Raw genomic sequence first — 14,577 nt, forward strand, 5'->3', positions numbered from 1 at the left:
AAAGACTGTAAGGACCTTAAATGTTAAACATAGCTACCATATGAGTCAACAGTTCTACTCCTAACTTGAGAGAAATGAAAACACATGTCCATCAAAAACTTACCTGTGAATATTTCTTGATTAATAATAGCTTAAAAGTAGAAACAACCTGGGGCACCTGGATGGCTCTGTTGGTTGAGTGTCCAACTCTTGATTTCGTCTCATGTCATGATCTCGCAGTTCATGAGTTCAAGCCCCGAATCAGGCTCTGTGCTGACAGTGCAGAGCCTGCTTGGGATTCTCTCTCTCTCTCTCTCTCTCATCCCTTCCTGGCTCTCTCTCTCTCTCAAAATAAGTAAATAAATAAAAATAGTAGAAACAACCATAGGTCCGTCAACTGAGAATGAGTTAATAAAATGTAGTATATCCATTCAAGGCAATAATATTATTGGCTATAAAAAGGAATGAAGTACTGATACGTACCACAATGTAGATGAACCTTGAAACTGTTACATGAAGTGAAAGAAGTCGGGCACAGAGGATCACACATTGTGTGATTCCATTTATATGAAATTTTCAGAATAGACAGATCCATAGATACAGAAGGTAGGCTGGTGGTTTCCTTGGGCTAGAAGGATGGGAGGAAACGGGGGGGGGGACATGGGTAGAGGGTTTCATTTTGGGGTGATTAAAATGTTCTAAAATTAGATTGTAGTGCCAGTTACACAATGGATATATTACACAAGTGGATGGATTGTATGGTCTGTGAATTCTGTGTCAGTGAAGCTATTTTTAAAAGGAACACAAGGACACAAGAAACATTAGAACAGGAAGCAGGAAACAGCCCAAATGATGGACAGCCCAAATCCATTGTATACACTGATAGGTAACTATCGACATAGCCTATACTCGTGGGCCGTGTGAGAATTGAGAATTGGGTATTATCCATTATGTAGGCACTCAGAGCCTGGCAATTTTCAATGCTTCTCTGAGCCTCGGTTCATCAAATATTGTGATTCATGGCCTGGTTCACTTAATTGGATGGTTTCCTAGTGTAAGATCAGTGCCCTACTCATATCCTCAACCTTCGAACAGTCCCGTGCTCCTGACCCAAGTGCAGTAGTGGGATAGTTGTGGGCCAGGCCACGGGGATGGAGTCCCTTTCAGATGCCAGATCAGCAAATCAGTTGTGGAGATCAATGATAAAATGCATGTTACAGCTGTATCACATTATAGCAGATTATATGTAAAGGATTCCCTTCCTTTTAGGTAATGTGAAAATGAAATACCCTGGTAAGAACTTCAAACTGGAAAAAAAAAAAAAAAAAAGAAAAGAAAAAAAAGGCTGCTCTGCTTGAAGATTTTCACTTGAAAGATAGCAGAAAACCTCTGACTTTACTGTTCTCTTTCCATTTGTGCTTTTTTCTCGGGCTTATCACAGTACAGCCCCTCCCTTCTTACCTTGACTGTATTCTGTCCTCTTTATTGCACGTTTTGTGTAAGAAAAGGCTGTTTGGACTTGCCTCGTGGTCAGAGGGGAATTAAAGAATGCCTGCATCTTAGGTAAATGTACTGAAGAGGAGATACACAAGGAGAGGACAGGGGCTTTCCTGGGTTGGGACGCCTTTCTCCTGTCCCGTTTTCCCAGGTTTAAATAAAGCCAAACAGATTCACCTACTGATGGCAGGGCCAGTGAACCAAGTGTGCACTGTGCTATGTAAACCTCCTGGGAAATGTGGCAGCTGTTGAGCCTGGCATATTCCGGATTTAAAATGAATTAATCCAGAGGATTTGATTTGAAGGGTATATTTAGCACTAAGCGTGTTTACTCTTGGTGATAAGAAGTTCAATGCCGATCCATTAAAGAAAATTGGCGTGTCATACAAGTGCCCTGTTCTTGTATTTGCTCACGCATACACACACTTCACATGAGTTTTAAACTGTTTGCTTAGAGCTTTCATTCTTCCAAAGAACACATCTGTTGGCTTTTGTTCCAGAGTGTCAGGCTTCCTTGGTAGCCAGGAGATGGAGTCCCTGTTTGCTCTAGGTGGTGGGCAGGGGGAAATGGAGCTCTCAGGTTTAACTAAAAAGAGAGAGGAACAGGAGGCAACCCCAACCATTCCTGTCCTCAGTGAGGCTAGCCCCACATGCTGCCTCTTGAGGTGAAAGCCTTCTGAATTGCTTGTTGACATTAAAAACATGGGAGGCAGAAGCAGTGAGGTCCTCAATATGTTTGAATATCTGCCCCCCCCCCAATATATGAGGCCAAATCTTACTGCTGGGATTTGGTGCATTAAGCTGATATGAAATAATGTGGATGCAATCAATAGAAGTTGAATTACAAAATGGGAGGTAATTAATTTTATCTCAACCTTGTTCATGACTTCTCCTTGCTTTATTCTGGGTTTTGGCTGGGCTTGTAAAGATGCCAGGCACCACTTTGTCGTTTAATTCTTACAATAGTCCTGAAAATTGGGACGTGTTTTCTTTTTATGGCTAGGGCTTGGATTTAGAGAGGTAAAATAATTTGCCCAAGGTTGCACAGGTCAGAGCAGAGCCCACATTCAAATCCAGGCCTATCCGATGCCAAAGCCCAGGCTCCTTCCACTTGACCATGGAGCTGTTCACAGAAGTCAGAGCCCTGTGTGCACGTGAGGCTCAGGAGGGTTGCCACCTCCGAGCACACACCCACTGAAGAGGGAGACGGGGGCTGAAGAACCAACCACAAGCTCAGCCCAAATCAGGGCCAGGGCCAGAGGAGCCAGAAGGGCTCTGAGCTGTGCTCTGATGCCTGCACCTTGGCAGGAAGTGCTGCGCGGTACAGAGAAGGGGTGAGGGAAGGCAGCCACCTGCCTCTGCGAATGCTCAGCCTTTTGTCCTTGCTCCTTCTCCAAAGACAGCTTTATGGTTATGGCTTCTAATGGCACTCTGTAAGCAGTTTTATAGTTGCATTACAGAATGTTGGATATTTTTGTGTTTCTCTGGGATCGGTAATTATGTGGTTCTTACTTAGCAAATCCTGTGAGCGGGGGGAGCTGAGAGAACCCATCGTAAAGACGGAGGTGCCTGAAAGAGGAGAATCTAGGATCTCCTTTTTTAGCAGGATGTGGGCCATCCTTGCCGATGGCCACTATGGCGGAGAGCAGGGGGAAAGGGAATTGGAGAGACAGCAGTATTCAGAGGCAGTGGAACGTCTTCATGCCTTCTCTTTGGTAGTGCAAGGACAGAGGAGTTTCCCTGTGGGTCTAGTGGGCACGGAGGAAGCAAGTGCCCAGGAGCCATCTTGCTAATGTCCCTCCAAAGACTCCCTCCCAAAGTTTCCAGCTGCAAGTGACTGCAGGGTGTTTGCTGGGGAGCGAAGTTGAGGGGGTTAGAAGAAGTTCAAGCCTGAGGGATCTCCCATGCCTGAGGGATCTCCCATGTCAGTGACTTGTGTACCTCATATGTCCAAGAGCCCACATGTGTGCCCCAGGGGTTGCAGCATTTGGACTCTTTCTTTTTTTTTTTTTTTTTTTTTAAATTTTTTTTTTTTCAACGTTTTTTTTTTATTTATTTTTGGGACAGAGAGAGACAGAGCATGAACGGGGAGGGGCAGAGAGAGAGGGAGACACAGAATCGGAAACAGGCTCCAGGCTCCGAGCCATCAGCCCAGAGCCCGACGCGGGGCTCGAACTCACAGACCGCGAGATCGTGACCTGGCTGAAGTCGGACGCTTAACCGACTGCGCCACCCAGGCGCCCCTGGACTCTTTCACCGAGAGGGCAGGGATGGCCCATAAGTGTTGCCAGTCAAGCAGTGACATCAGTGGAGAGAGAACTGCATTCTTGCCAGCTTTATGAAGAGATAGTTATCACTTTTCTTATCCCTCCTCTGTACTACCTCCCCACTCTCCCAAAACAGTACCTAGAAGAGGAACGAGAAGCAAGGAGAGAAGACCCCTCACCAGTCCTCACAGCCTGTAACGAGAGAAAGATGAATTTGCATCATATATGGCGTTGGAATTGTAAATGGAGCCGGATGGTGATTTCCTCTCTGAGTGTAATCCAAAAGCTAGTCATTCTGCCTGAGATACCCTGAGGGTAGGAAAGGAAGATTTGACGGCACAGTTGTAGACAGCAGTTGCAGGAAATAAAGCCTTCTCATGTTTTTACCTGTGTATGCCCCAAGGTAACGTTCTTCATTTCATCAGTCCCGGTGAGAGGGAGAGGATGTCACGTGACGCTCGCTGCATGTGGCCCGGTCCTCCTCTGGCCAAGATAACTTGTTTCCATTTCCCAACCATGTCAGCTTGGGCCCTGTCACTATTCAGGTACGGAATGTACTGTGCTGAAATTTGAGACTTGTGAGGCTAAGATAGTTGTAGTCTTCTGAGTGACCAGGCTGACCATTGAGTTGACATCAAGATCATCGTTGGCTAAGTTCTCATGGTTTTGGTGTGTCTGATTGATTGATTGATTTAGGGTCAGAGGAAGATCTGATTCTATTTCTTAGCATTCTTGGCCTGTTCACCCCTCCACTTCGTTCTCATATTCAGTCCTTTGGCCAGTCAGCCGGTCAGTAAATCTTCACTGAGTCCTGTTCTGTGCCAGGTGGAGGGATATGGCCGCAAACCTGCCCCGCAAGCTCGTCGTGGAGCCTGTGTCCTCTGCCCCAGTCCAGTGGATCTCCTCTGCCATCAACACTAAATCTTCAAATTTTCAAATAAATCTTCTTGGAATCCTCAGTTGCTCTCCACTGTCATGTGTAAAGTCTGACCTTCTGAATCAGGCCTTTTTGTAGAGGATTCTGGCTAATTTTTAGCCTCGTCTCTGGCTACTGCCACCATCTGTGAACCGTCTACTCCACTGGCACTGGTCGGCTCTGTGATGATCTGTTTCTTGATTTTGTCTCTCACCTCTTCATCTGCAGTGCCCTCCCCTCGGTCTCCATCCTTCCAGATGATTAGCGTCTATCTCAAGGCTTTTTGCTTTCATGGAACGTGACCCCCAATCCCCTAGGCTCCACGGGGCTGTTCCCGATTCAAACTCCTGCCACTATCACAGCCTCTGCCCAGTCCTGGCTGGTAGAGGCCATTATTATTTGGTGCTGTGTATTTTCCCTTCCACACTCAGAAGCTTATGGTGGTAAGAATGGCTTCTTACTCAACTTTCTATTCTGTTTATCATCTGACACACAGTAGGTGTTCATAAGAATTTGTTGGAAAATGAGTGGAATTCATTTTGTTTCATTTAATGAGCTTTTCTGCATCCAAAGATGCAGAGATTATCAAATAGTGGAGTGATCTTGGGTTAGAAAACAGGGTATTTTTTTTTTCAGCCCTACTTGTCATTTGCCTGTTGTGTTCCTCAAGCATAAATTGAAAGTGGAGTGCAGTTACCTCTAATGTTTTATTTCTTTGAGAATTTTTTGGAACTGAGATGAATTGCTTTTCCTTCGATCATGAGATGGAGTTCTCAGCCAAAGGCACAGGGGACAAATTAAACTTAGTCTAATATTGTTTTGTTTATACAAGGGACACTCTATCTGGAAATGTATAATATAGGTCCAGGGGGCCTGGGTGGCTCAGTCGGTTAAGCGTCCGATTTCGGCTCAGGTCATGATCTCGCGGTCTGTGAGTTCAAGCCCCACATCGGGCTCTGTGCTGACAGCTCAGAGCCTGAAGCCGGTTTCAGATTCTGTGTCTCCCTCTTTCTCTCTCCTCTCCCGCTCATGCTCTGTCTCTCTCTTCTCAAAAATAAATAAACGTTAAAAAAAATTTATAATATAGGTCCAGGATAGCTTCTTGAAATTGTATTAATTCTAAAACTGTATTTCCTGCTTTGAGGGTTCAGCATTTGCTACGTTATCCTGATAGGTTCTGTGACATATGTGGAAACCTTGAAAAATTACACTTTGGATGACAGATTAAATATTGCCATCTTCTGTTCATTATGAGAAGTACCATTGACTTTCAAGAAGACATCTTGTGTGGCTCCTTTGCTTGGAAAGACTACCAGTAAATTATCCCAGGTCACAGGCATTCCACTGTTTAAAAATGTGAACACAGAATTCTAATTATACATTAAAATAATAATAATAATAATAGTATTTTGAGTTTTATTTATTACACTGTTTAAAAAGAGTATCTCTGCAGTATGTGGTAAATAGGCTTAACTAGAATTATTCAAGAAACAGAATAAATATAAGGTTGGTGTAGCATAAGGATACTTGCAAGTCTCCTATTGTTTCCTTTGATGAAGCTTGTTGTAAAGGATTGGCCAACAGCTTTGGACAATAATTATACAAAGCAGTGATATTTTGTAACAGTGGGTTTCAAAAGAATAATGCTTATAAGTCATTTTAGAAAAAAGTTTCCCCTTAAAATAAAACTTTTAAGGGATAAACATACGTTGTCTTCAAAGTAACATATTTTTTTCTTGATGAAGGCCAAACCCTTTGTTCTGATAGCATGCCCAGGAGAAGGGTGACGGTAACTGGAAACAGTGTCATGAAGGGCTGATGTGCCCCAGCTGATGTGACAGGACAATCATGGGCAGGACTGTTATGGAGAAGTGAGGTGTCTGCCAGCCCGGGCTCTAAGTACCACTGGCTTGTCCTCTGCAGTTTTCTTTCTCGCTGCTAATATGTGTTATGTCTATAATTTAAATTAGAGACCTAATATACTGTGTTTGTAACAAGGACACAAAAGCATCTAAAATAGTATTGATCGTATCCCCTGTCACTTGCCACCTGTCTCTTTGTTCTGCCTGCTGCCAGGTTGGTATAGTTGTTCATTCATTTTAATCTGCTTAATCAAACGTGCATAAACGTGAATAAATATCTATCATTTGTTTTACAAGGAATGAGATATTTGTATGAACATTATTCTTTAGGTTACGCTTGTCACTTAACATGTCATGGCCAGTTCCAAATCAGTGTACATGTCTCTCTGTCTCTCTCTGTATATGTAAAATCCATATCTTTCTTTTTGTTTGTGTAGAAGTTCAGGGTGTGAACATAGTATAATTTGTCTCCTCATTACCCTATTGGGATATGCATAGATTTTCAGGTTTTTACTGTTAAAAAGTTTTAATACACATTCTTGGACACCTGTCTTTATGTGCTGGTAGTTTTAATTGTGTATGATTCTCACAAGTAAAGATCTGGGTCAAAGAATATTTATGTTTTTAACTTAGCTTTTTGGAAAGTATTTGTTAATATTCCCCTGGTAACTCACTGTCAGCCTAAAAACTGATATATATATAGATATATCTATATATATATCTATATATATATAGATAGATAGATAGATATATCTATATATATATCTATATATATATATTTATATATATTTTCTGGTGGTGAGTTCCTGGTGTCAGTTTTCTGCCTGGGATAACCCACCTGCCTTTTGTGGACAGAAGAGGAACATGGTCAGTGAATACTGTTTCCTAGGATGTGACTACCTGCTTAGCCAAACAGCAAGGATAGAACATTAACAGTAATACGTCCGTCCATTCCAGAAACGTATGTATTTTCCAGCTAAGGCAGGGCTTGCCCCCTGCTTGGTTTGAGTTACACAGGATAAGGGCAGAAGTTTGCATTTAATAAATGTCTTCAAAGTCCATTGTCTTTAACCTGATTTGCACTGGGAAACCTCCACTTCACATCTACAAAATTATGGTAATGAAAGTGGTCCCCAAACCCTCTTAGCAGGTGTCTACTGCCTGGAGGAAACGGCTCTGGAGACAGGGCTGCATCCCCTCGCTTTAGTCCGTGATTCCTGTTCAAGGTTTAACTGGGGGATTCTTGGAGGCAGATTAGAAACCCGCCATCATTCCTATAGGATAATGTGTTTATTGGCAGTATAATCCTGGAAGATACGATTTAGCCCACAGAGCTTTGTACTCCAGCTGTATCTGCTGACATTCTTTTGCCGACCTACAGGTTATGCTGTTTGGTTAAGTCAGGGCGACTCGGCTCTTTCACAGAATTGCATATCTGGCCTCTCTCATGGAACTGTAAGAGGCGCCTCCAGAAGGGATGTGCAGAATGCTTTCCAGCTAAGAAAACGTTTCCCCACGTCAACAAACATATAAGCTCAGCATGCGTGCCTGAGCAGCTCAGCACACTATTCCCCTGATTTCAAACATGTTGTGTTTCTGCACATCATTTTGAACTGCTTTCATGGCTGTCGGGGAAATGTGCGGGTTGTGTTATGTCCTGAATGCCATCGGTGACCCTTCTGTTTTGCTGACCACCGCAGCTCAATGCAATGGCAAATCGTGCCGCAGGGAAGGGCTATGAGAACGAAGATAACTACTCCAATATCAAGTTTCAGTTCATCGGGATAGAGAACATCCACGTCATGAGGAACAGTTTGCAAAAAATGCTGGAAGGTAAGCATTTCCTTAGGCACAGCAGTAAAGAAAAAATGCAGCGAAACGTTTTCATGTCAAGTGGAATAAGAGAGCCTTTTGCTTTTTGAGTTGTTACAGTGACGCTGTTTACATAGGTGGGGTAAGTTGAGACAAATGTCATATTGCAGTGACTCCTTAAACATTCAAGCCTTTCCCTTATTTTTTAAGTGTCATGGTGAAATGGTTTTATTTTTAAAATTTATTTTATTTATTTTTTTTGGGGGAAAGTCCGGGGCTCTTCTGTGCTTACGGTCTAAAGATAAAAGTGCACGGGAGTATTTTTTCTCTCCCTCATGATATTAGTTTGACCCACATTCAAGGCCATTTAGAGATAAGGCGGCCCTACATTTAGAGCGATAGCCAGGTCTGTTCGTGTGTGGAGATGAGGTGTATACAATGAATCCGAGGGGCCGAAACGCCATGAGAAGGGAACGTGTTGGAGGAGCGGATACAGCGGCAAGCACTGCACTGCGCCTGCGCCTAGACCGCCGCCGCACCGCCCTGCGTCTCCCCTCCCCCTCCACCCCAGCACCTTGCACAGCAGGACACATACACACAGGCTTATGGAGACAGGAAGTTACAAAGATGGATTATGCAGTGTAGAGCCACCATTCTTGTGGCCAAACCAGCCATAAGCTGATTAGCAGAAATTCTGCATTTCAAGCAAAACCAGTCTCATTTACTGCTTCTGCTCCATGTGATTGTGAAGGCGACGTCCACCGCCTCTGGCTCTAGTGGGAACTGAGCAAGGAGGATGCAAGACCCTTGGCTTTGCACCTTGGGGTCCTGGAAAGACTGCGAACCGCTGTTCTTGCACTCTGAGGCCCTGGAAAGGTGGAACTGAGTGGGAGAAAAGTGGGCTGTCAGAATAGGAAATGGAGGGTGGAAGGAAGGGGACAAAGGAAGTGCTTTTCCTTTTCTAGGGGTACACATTTGCTCTCAGTTAGTATGCAGTTCTCTGCCTCATGAGAAGGACGGGGTAGTGAGAACCTTGCCGGGTGGGGCTGGAGGGACTTGAGCGGCACATTCCTGATTTCCATTCTCTTTCCTCAATTTGCTGGGTCAGCTCAGTCACTGTGAAACTTGCACATATCAGTTGCCTTCACTGGGCCCTGTTACCTGCTATAGAATGAGAGGCCCATTTCTATGGGCCCTTCAAGCCCTATGGGTCTATGACTATAATTTGATGCCCCTGGTTGCAAATATCTTAACCTTGGGCATTTGAATGGTTAGAAGAAAGCTCATCCTGCATCTGAAAAAACCCACCACAGCCCCAGAGAATCTCTTTCTTATTTCCTCATGAAAGTCACCTTGTCTCAGGCCACAGTGACATCCCTGGGGCATGACTGAACTTTTGGAGATAATCATGGGCAGTTTGGCTGTCCCTGCTATAAGCTGTGCTTTTTAGGTGTCGAAAAATTTGACTAGCTTTGTGCTGTTATTAAAGGCATAGGCTAACTTTAGTATGAAGACTTTAGTGTGAAGTTCATTATCAGATTCATTAAAAAAACAGTATTTTTCATGCAGTAATTTCATAAGCTGACTTTTGAGAATGTACATTTTCTTCTATGCAGAAAGGAGCTCTTAAGAGTTTTTATAACCTTTCACTTGGACTTTAGGTTTCGAATTAGCATTATTTGGTTTCTCATTAGGAACTGTTGCTCCTGCCCTTATACCTGTGGTCTGCCTCCCTTCCTCTAAAGGGCAAGCAAACCGACAGGGCCCTGGAGGGCGGTCTCTGTTATGAGGGACCACAGTAGTTCGACAGCACTTTTTCAGCTCTCTGTCAGCACAGTAAGCAAGGACAACCTTCTGGATGACTTTCAGGGAACTTGACCAATGTTTGACTATCTGTTTTTACCAAGTAAATTATAAACCAATTGTGGAGGCTCAGCTGATGAAGTGATGCAACCAGACCCACCTTCTAAGGCTTTTTCTGTTTCCAGCAGCTGTCCTTGGCGTCAAAGAGATCGGAAGGTTTGTGCTGCTGGTCATTTGGTAGGAAGAGGGATAGTGCATTTTATTCATGGTTGTTATTTTCTTTTGAGTTTTTTTTTTTTTTTTTACCACCGTTAATTAATATCAGAATAGATTCTGAATAATGGAAAAGGAAAAAAAAATGTTTGCATTCTAGCTGCTCTGTGAGCAAGGGCTGTGAGATATTTCATTAGAAACTGAAATTTAGGACCAGGTTCACATCTGGTGTAGGTCCATTTATAGAGCTCATTTAATTTTAACTTTGATTTCTAAGTTCTAAACCAGACTTATTTTGCAGTATTCATATTTCCCAATGAGATAGTAATGATACCTTCCAGTTATGAAGGACTTTTGTAATTTCTTGTTTTCTACAGTGCCTTCCCTTTGGATGATTGGGATAATGTTTTTCCCTCAAATAATAAAAGGATGCCCTATATTTTCTTTTTTTTATTATTTAAAATTTTTTTAATGTTTATTTATTTTTGAGAGAGAGAGTGAGTGGGGAGGGGCAGAGAGAGAGGGAGACACAGAATCCAAAGCTGGCTCCAGGCTCTGAGCTGTCAGCACAGAGCCCGACGTGGGGCTCAAACCCCCGAACCGCGAGATCGTGACCTGAGCCAAAGTAGGAAGCTCAACCGACTGAGCCTCCCAGATGCCTGTATTTTCTTTTTTCTTTTTAATTGGAATAGTCAATAAAAAGCCCACACGTCTGTGCCATGTGGACCTCTACACACGCTCTTCACAATATGGCAGGTTATTTTTTCAAGGCGTGCCTCTCTCCAATTCTAGAGTCTGGTATATTACATTTAAAACATTTTTACATTACATATTTAATTTGAAAGTTTTTAAGAACACACGCTTCCCAGGATCACATAACGAAGCAGGATTTGTGCCTAGTACTTTCCATCACCTTAGAGCGATCCTCATTGATTTGTGGGTCTAGCATCAGACAAGCTCCCAGATAACCACCACACATGGTAACGATGTTATAACATTGATGGAGTGCTTACTACGTAGTGGACACTGTTTTGATTTCTCAGATGTATTTATTCAAGTAGTCCTCAAGCACCCTTGTGGCTATTCTTAATATCCCTGTTTGACGGACGAGGAGGTTGAGGTGCACAGGCTGAGAAACTCATGCGCGCTCACAACAGTAGGTGGTAGAACCAAGATTTTCCCCTGATTAGTAGGAATCCAGATGCCACGCTCTTCAGCCCCTGGCTTTACGGCCTTTCTAGGTAGCAGGTTGGGTAGAAAGTGCCCTGGCCACGCGTCTGAAGAACTGGTACTGGGTTCTGTTTTTAGTCCCTGAATAAACTTGAACAAACCTCATTTCTTGTACTTATAAAACAATGTGAACAATGCATCATCCCTAACTTACAGATTTACTGAAAAGATTCCTGGCAAACCATTAAGTGCTTTCCCGTGTTTGGTGTATTATGCTTTCTCATGGGAAGCAGTACTGAGCTTGAAGTATGTTATGAATAAAATGGGTAGGTTAATGGGCTACGGATTAATTCAGCCAGCCACACAAATACTTGATAGGTCCCAGGCCTTTCTATGGGCTACTTTTCTCACTTTCTTTATTCAGGAGACGTGGAGTGAGATAGCACAATTTTAGAGGCATGGAGGTGCTTGCCTTATGATAGGGTCTGTGTCCACTCAGCAAAAGTTCATCAACAATAATTTAATAAACCACCTGTCAGGTCTTGTGGATGTTTTCTCAGCAAATTTATTTAACAGAGATACAGATCTCAGCCCAATGGCAGGTCAGATGGGAATGGGTCCAGAGCACGGGGAAAGGGCCCAGCATCCATTCTGTGATTTGGACAATACTACAGTGAAGGGCTGTTTGAACAGGGCCAGAGTCAATTCAATTTAAAAGCTTGAAATCTTTGTAGCAGGACCCACAGTGTAATCACTTTTGTCATATCCCCCGGAATTGTGGGCATTGACAGTGGAGAAAGTTTTGTGGCAAAACGAGGTGGCCCCAGAGATCGCATCTGATCTGTGCTTCTGTGTGAAGGTTCTGAGCCCAATTATTCAGAACTTTCATTAGGTGTTGAATGGATGGTTGAAAGCAGAGAATTTTGAGTACGTCATGGGAGGCAGTGGGTATTATGGTCATGTGACTTCCTGCTCTGGTCTCCCTGCCAGGTTGCCCTGGGCACATCAAGGTCTAGAAGGGAGCAATCCCTAATGCACCCAGCTCCAATTCCATGAAATATTTCTCTCTGCTCACAGTAAAGGTTGTGGCTATCGGTTCAAATGTCCCTTTTGTTTGATACTTTCTGCTTCATCTCATACCTTTATGAGGTGATAACTAATTCACCCTGATAGAAATGGAGCAGTTTAACTCTTTATAGGCATACAAATTTAAATTTTAAATGAAAATTAAAGTTTAAGTTTAAAATTTAAAGTTTTTCACTTTGAAGCATTTCCTATTACATTGCCTACAAGTTTATGAAGTTCTATCAGATACGAGCTAATAAAAGGCTATAAATGTTAAAATTTTTTCAGTTCTCTATGTTTTGACTTTTTACCATTATTAACTTCCTCAATTACTAACCCGTTAGATGAGACAGCCAACCAGACCTGCCTGGAAATCACCATTTAGCCATAAGGTATGGGTTTCCACACAGAAAACCGAATTTCCCATTAACATGGAATTAGATGGCTTTACATTTATCTAAGGCTTTTCAAAAAGTGCTTCGCGTGACCAACAGAGCTGTCCTGTCAGGCTTTACTTGTCACCAGTTCATGGTCACTTGGAGGAAAGAAACAGATCAAGAGCATGTACCTTGCTCTCTGTGGTGTTGTCAAAGGATGTAAAATGTGGCTGATAGGGTGCTGGATGGTATCAGCTAATCTGGACGATAATATCCTAAGCCCTAAGGCACGGAGGAAAGAACGTGCCTTCCCGGGGGGGTATGTGCTGTGGACTGGACTCCAGGTCAATTATTTCCTGGCTGTGTGACCGTGGATGATGACTGAGTAAACTTCTTTAAGCCACCTTTCCAGTCTGAAAATTGGGAGTACATAATACCCTGTAGGGTAGATAATGTAGGCACAGCACCAGGCACAATACCTGCATATTGTAAGTACGAAGAAGTAGGTGCTACCGTAGTGATCTCAGACGTTCATCTGTACCTCAGATGGTTATTGAGAGTTTTCTACATGCTGGGCATTGGATAGAAAAATGCCAAACAAAGTACTGATTTTGATGCAGGGTAAATATCGTGGGCAGGGAGAAAAGATGCTTACTTGTTACTGAGGGCTATCCCTAGGTAAGTCAGGGGGTTGAATGTTTTAACTGGACGTCAAAGCCAAAGACTTCATGTCTAGGTGACATTGTCAAGGAGAAGGCAAGAGGCAACAAAGTGACTGAAGGAGAGAATAGTGGCTGTTTTAATCCTAATTAGGTTTTATCGTGACATTCACAGACGCAATTCAAAGATTAATTTCACCCTCAAATTACTGTTGGATACTTCGTTAATCATGATGGCTAGATTTTGGATAACTAGGACATTTACACAAGGAATGCTGGTAGAAGACGGTGCCTCCCATGCAACTAAAGATAGACATGACTAATTTTAGTGACACGGCGAGCTTTTTTCCACAGGGCTGTCGTTGGAATTTGGCAATTCAGGAGTTCCTTGCCAGGGCCGGTAAGGTGTGAGATTTGGTGAGAATGTTGGTCCTGGCGGCTCTGTCAGTGGGTGTGATGAGAGTGGAATGGGTCCCCGCCCACTACATCCTCTGCAGCATATGCTGCTTCGTTCACCACTTCACTTATGTGCTGCCCCCATCTTGATCTTCAAGATTCCTGGGCCTGCTCTCCAGTGCCAACCGCTGACATTGTACATCCCCCCTGACTTCCCGGCCTCTCACCATTTTCTCCCAGTCTAGACTTCTCTATTTCCATTTGCTTTAAGTTTCCTATTTAGACGCTGAGCCTTACCTTCAGTTACGTTCCTGTTCATCCTGGCTCAGTTTGCTTACTGAGCTAATTATCGTCTATTTGTAGTGGGGAAAAAACACGGAAATTGGAGTCAAGGGAACGCGATTCCCATCACAGCGTACTTACTGTGCTGATAGTGTGTGGACCTGGTCCTCTTCTAGAAGCTGAGATAATTAGCCCTACTGCAGGTGGGAGGTTGTGTCAGTTCGTGGAGAGAAAACTACCAAGCCCCAAGCCTTCCATATGGTAGATGTAATATAAACG

The 14,577-nt window shown here is 43.3% G+C and overlaps 1 protein-coding gene across 2 annotated transcripts in view; it reads left to right on the forward strand.

Annotated features, from left to right (window-relative positions):
• The window catches only part of MTMR7 (myotubularin related protein 7), a 126,438-nt gene that overhangs the window by 89,773 nt on the left and 22,088 nt on the right, over nucleotides 1–14,577 (forward strand). For both annotated transcript variants that reach the window (XM_019466735.2, XM_019466736.2), the window contains one exon: nucleotides 8,222–8,354. In XM_019466735.2, coding sequence (XP_019322280.1) covers nucleotides 8,222–8,354 — 133 coding nt within the window. The remainder of the gene's footprint in view (nucleotides 1–8,221; nucleotides 8,355–14,577) is intronic.

The sequence above is a fragment of the Panthera pardus genome, unplaced genomic scaffold, assembly GCF_024362965.1.
Source record: "Panthera pardus isolate Hobbes unplaced genomic scaffold, ASM2436296v1 HiC_scaffold_13, whole genome shotgun sequence".
In the NCBI taxonomy this organism is placed as follows: domain Eukaryota; kingdom Metazoa; phylum Chordata; class Mammalia; order Carnivora; family Felidae; genus Panthera; species Panthera pardus.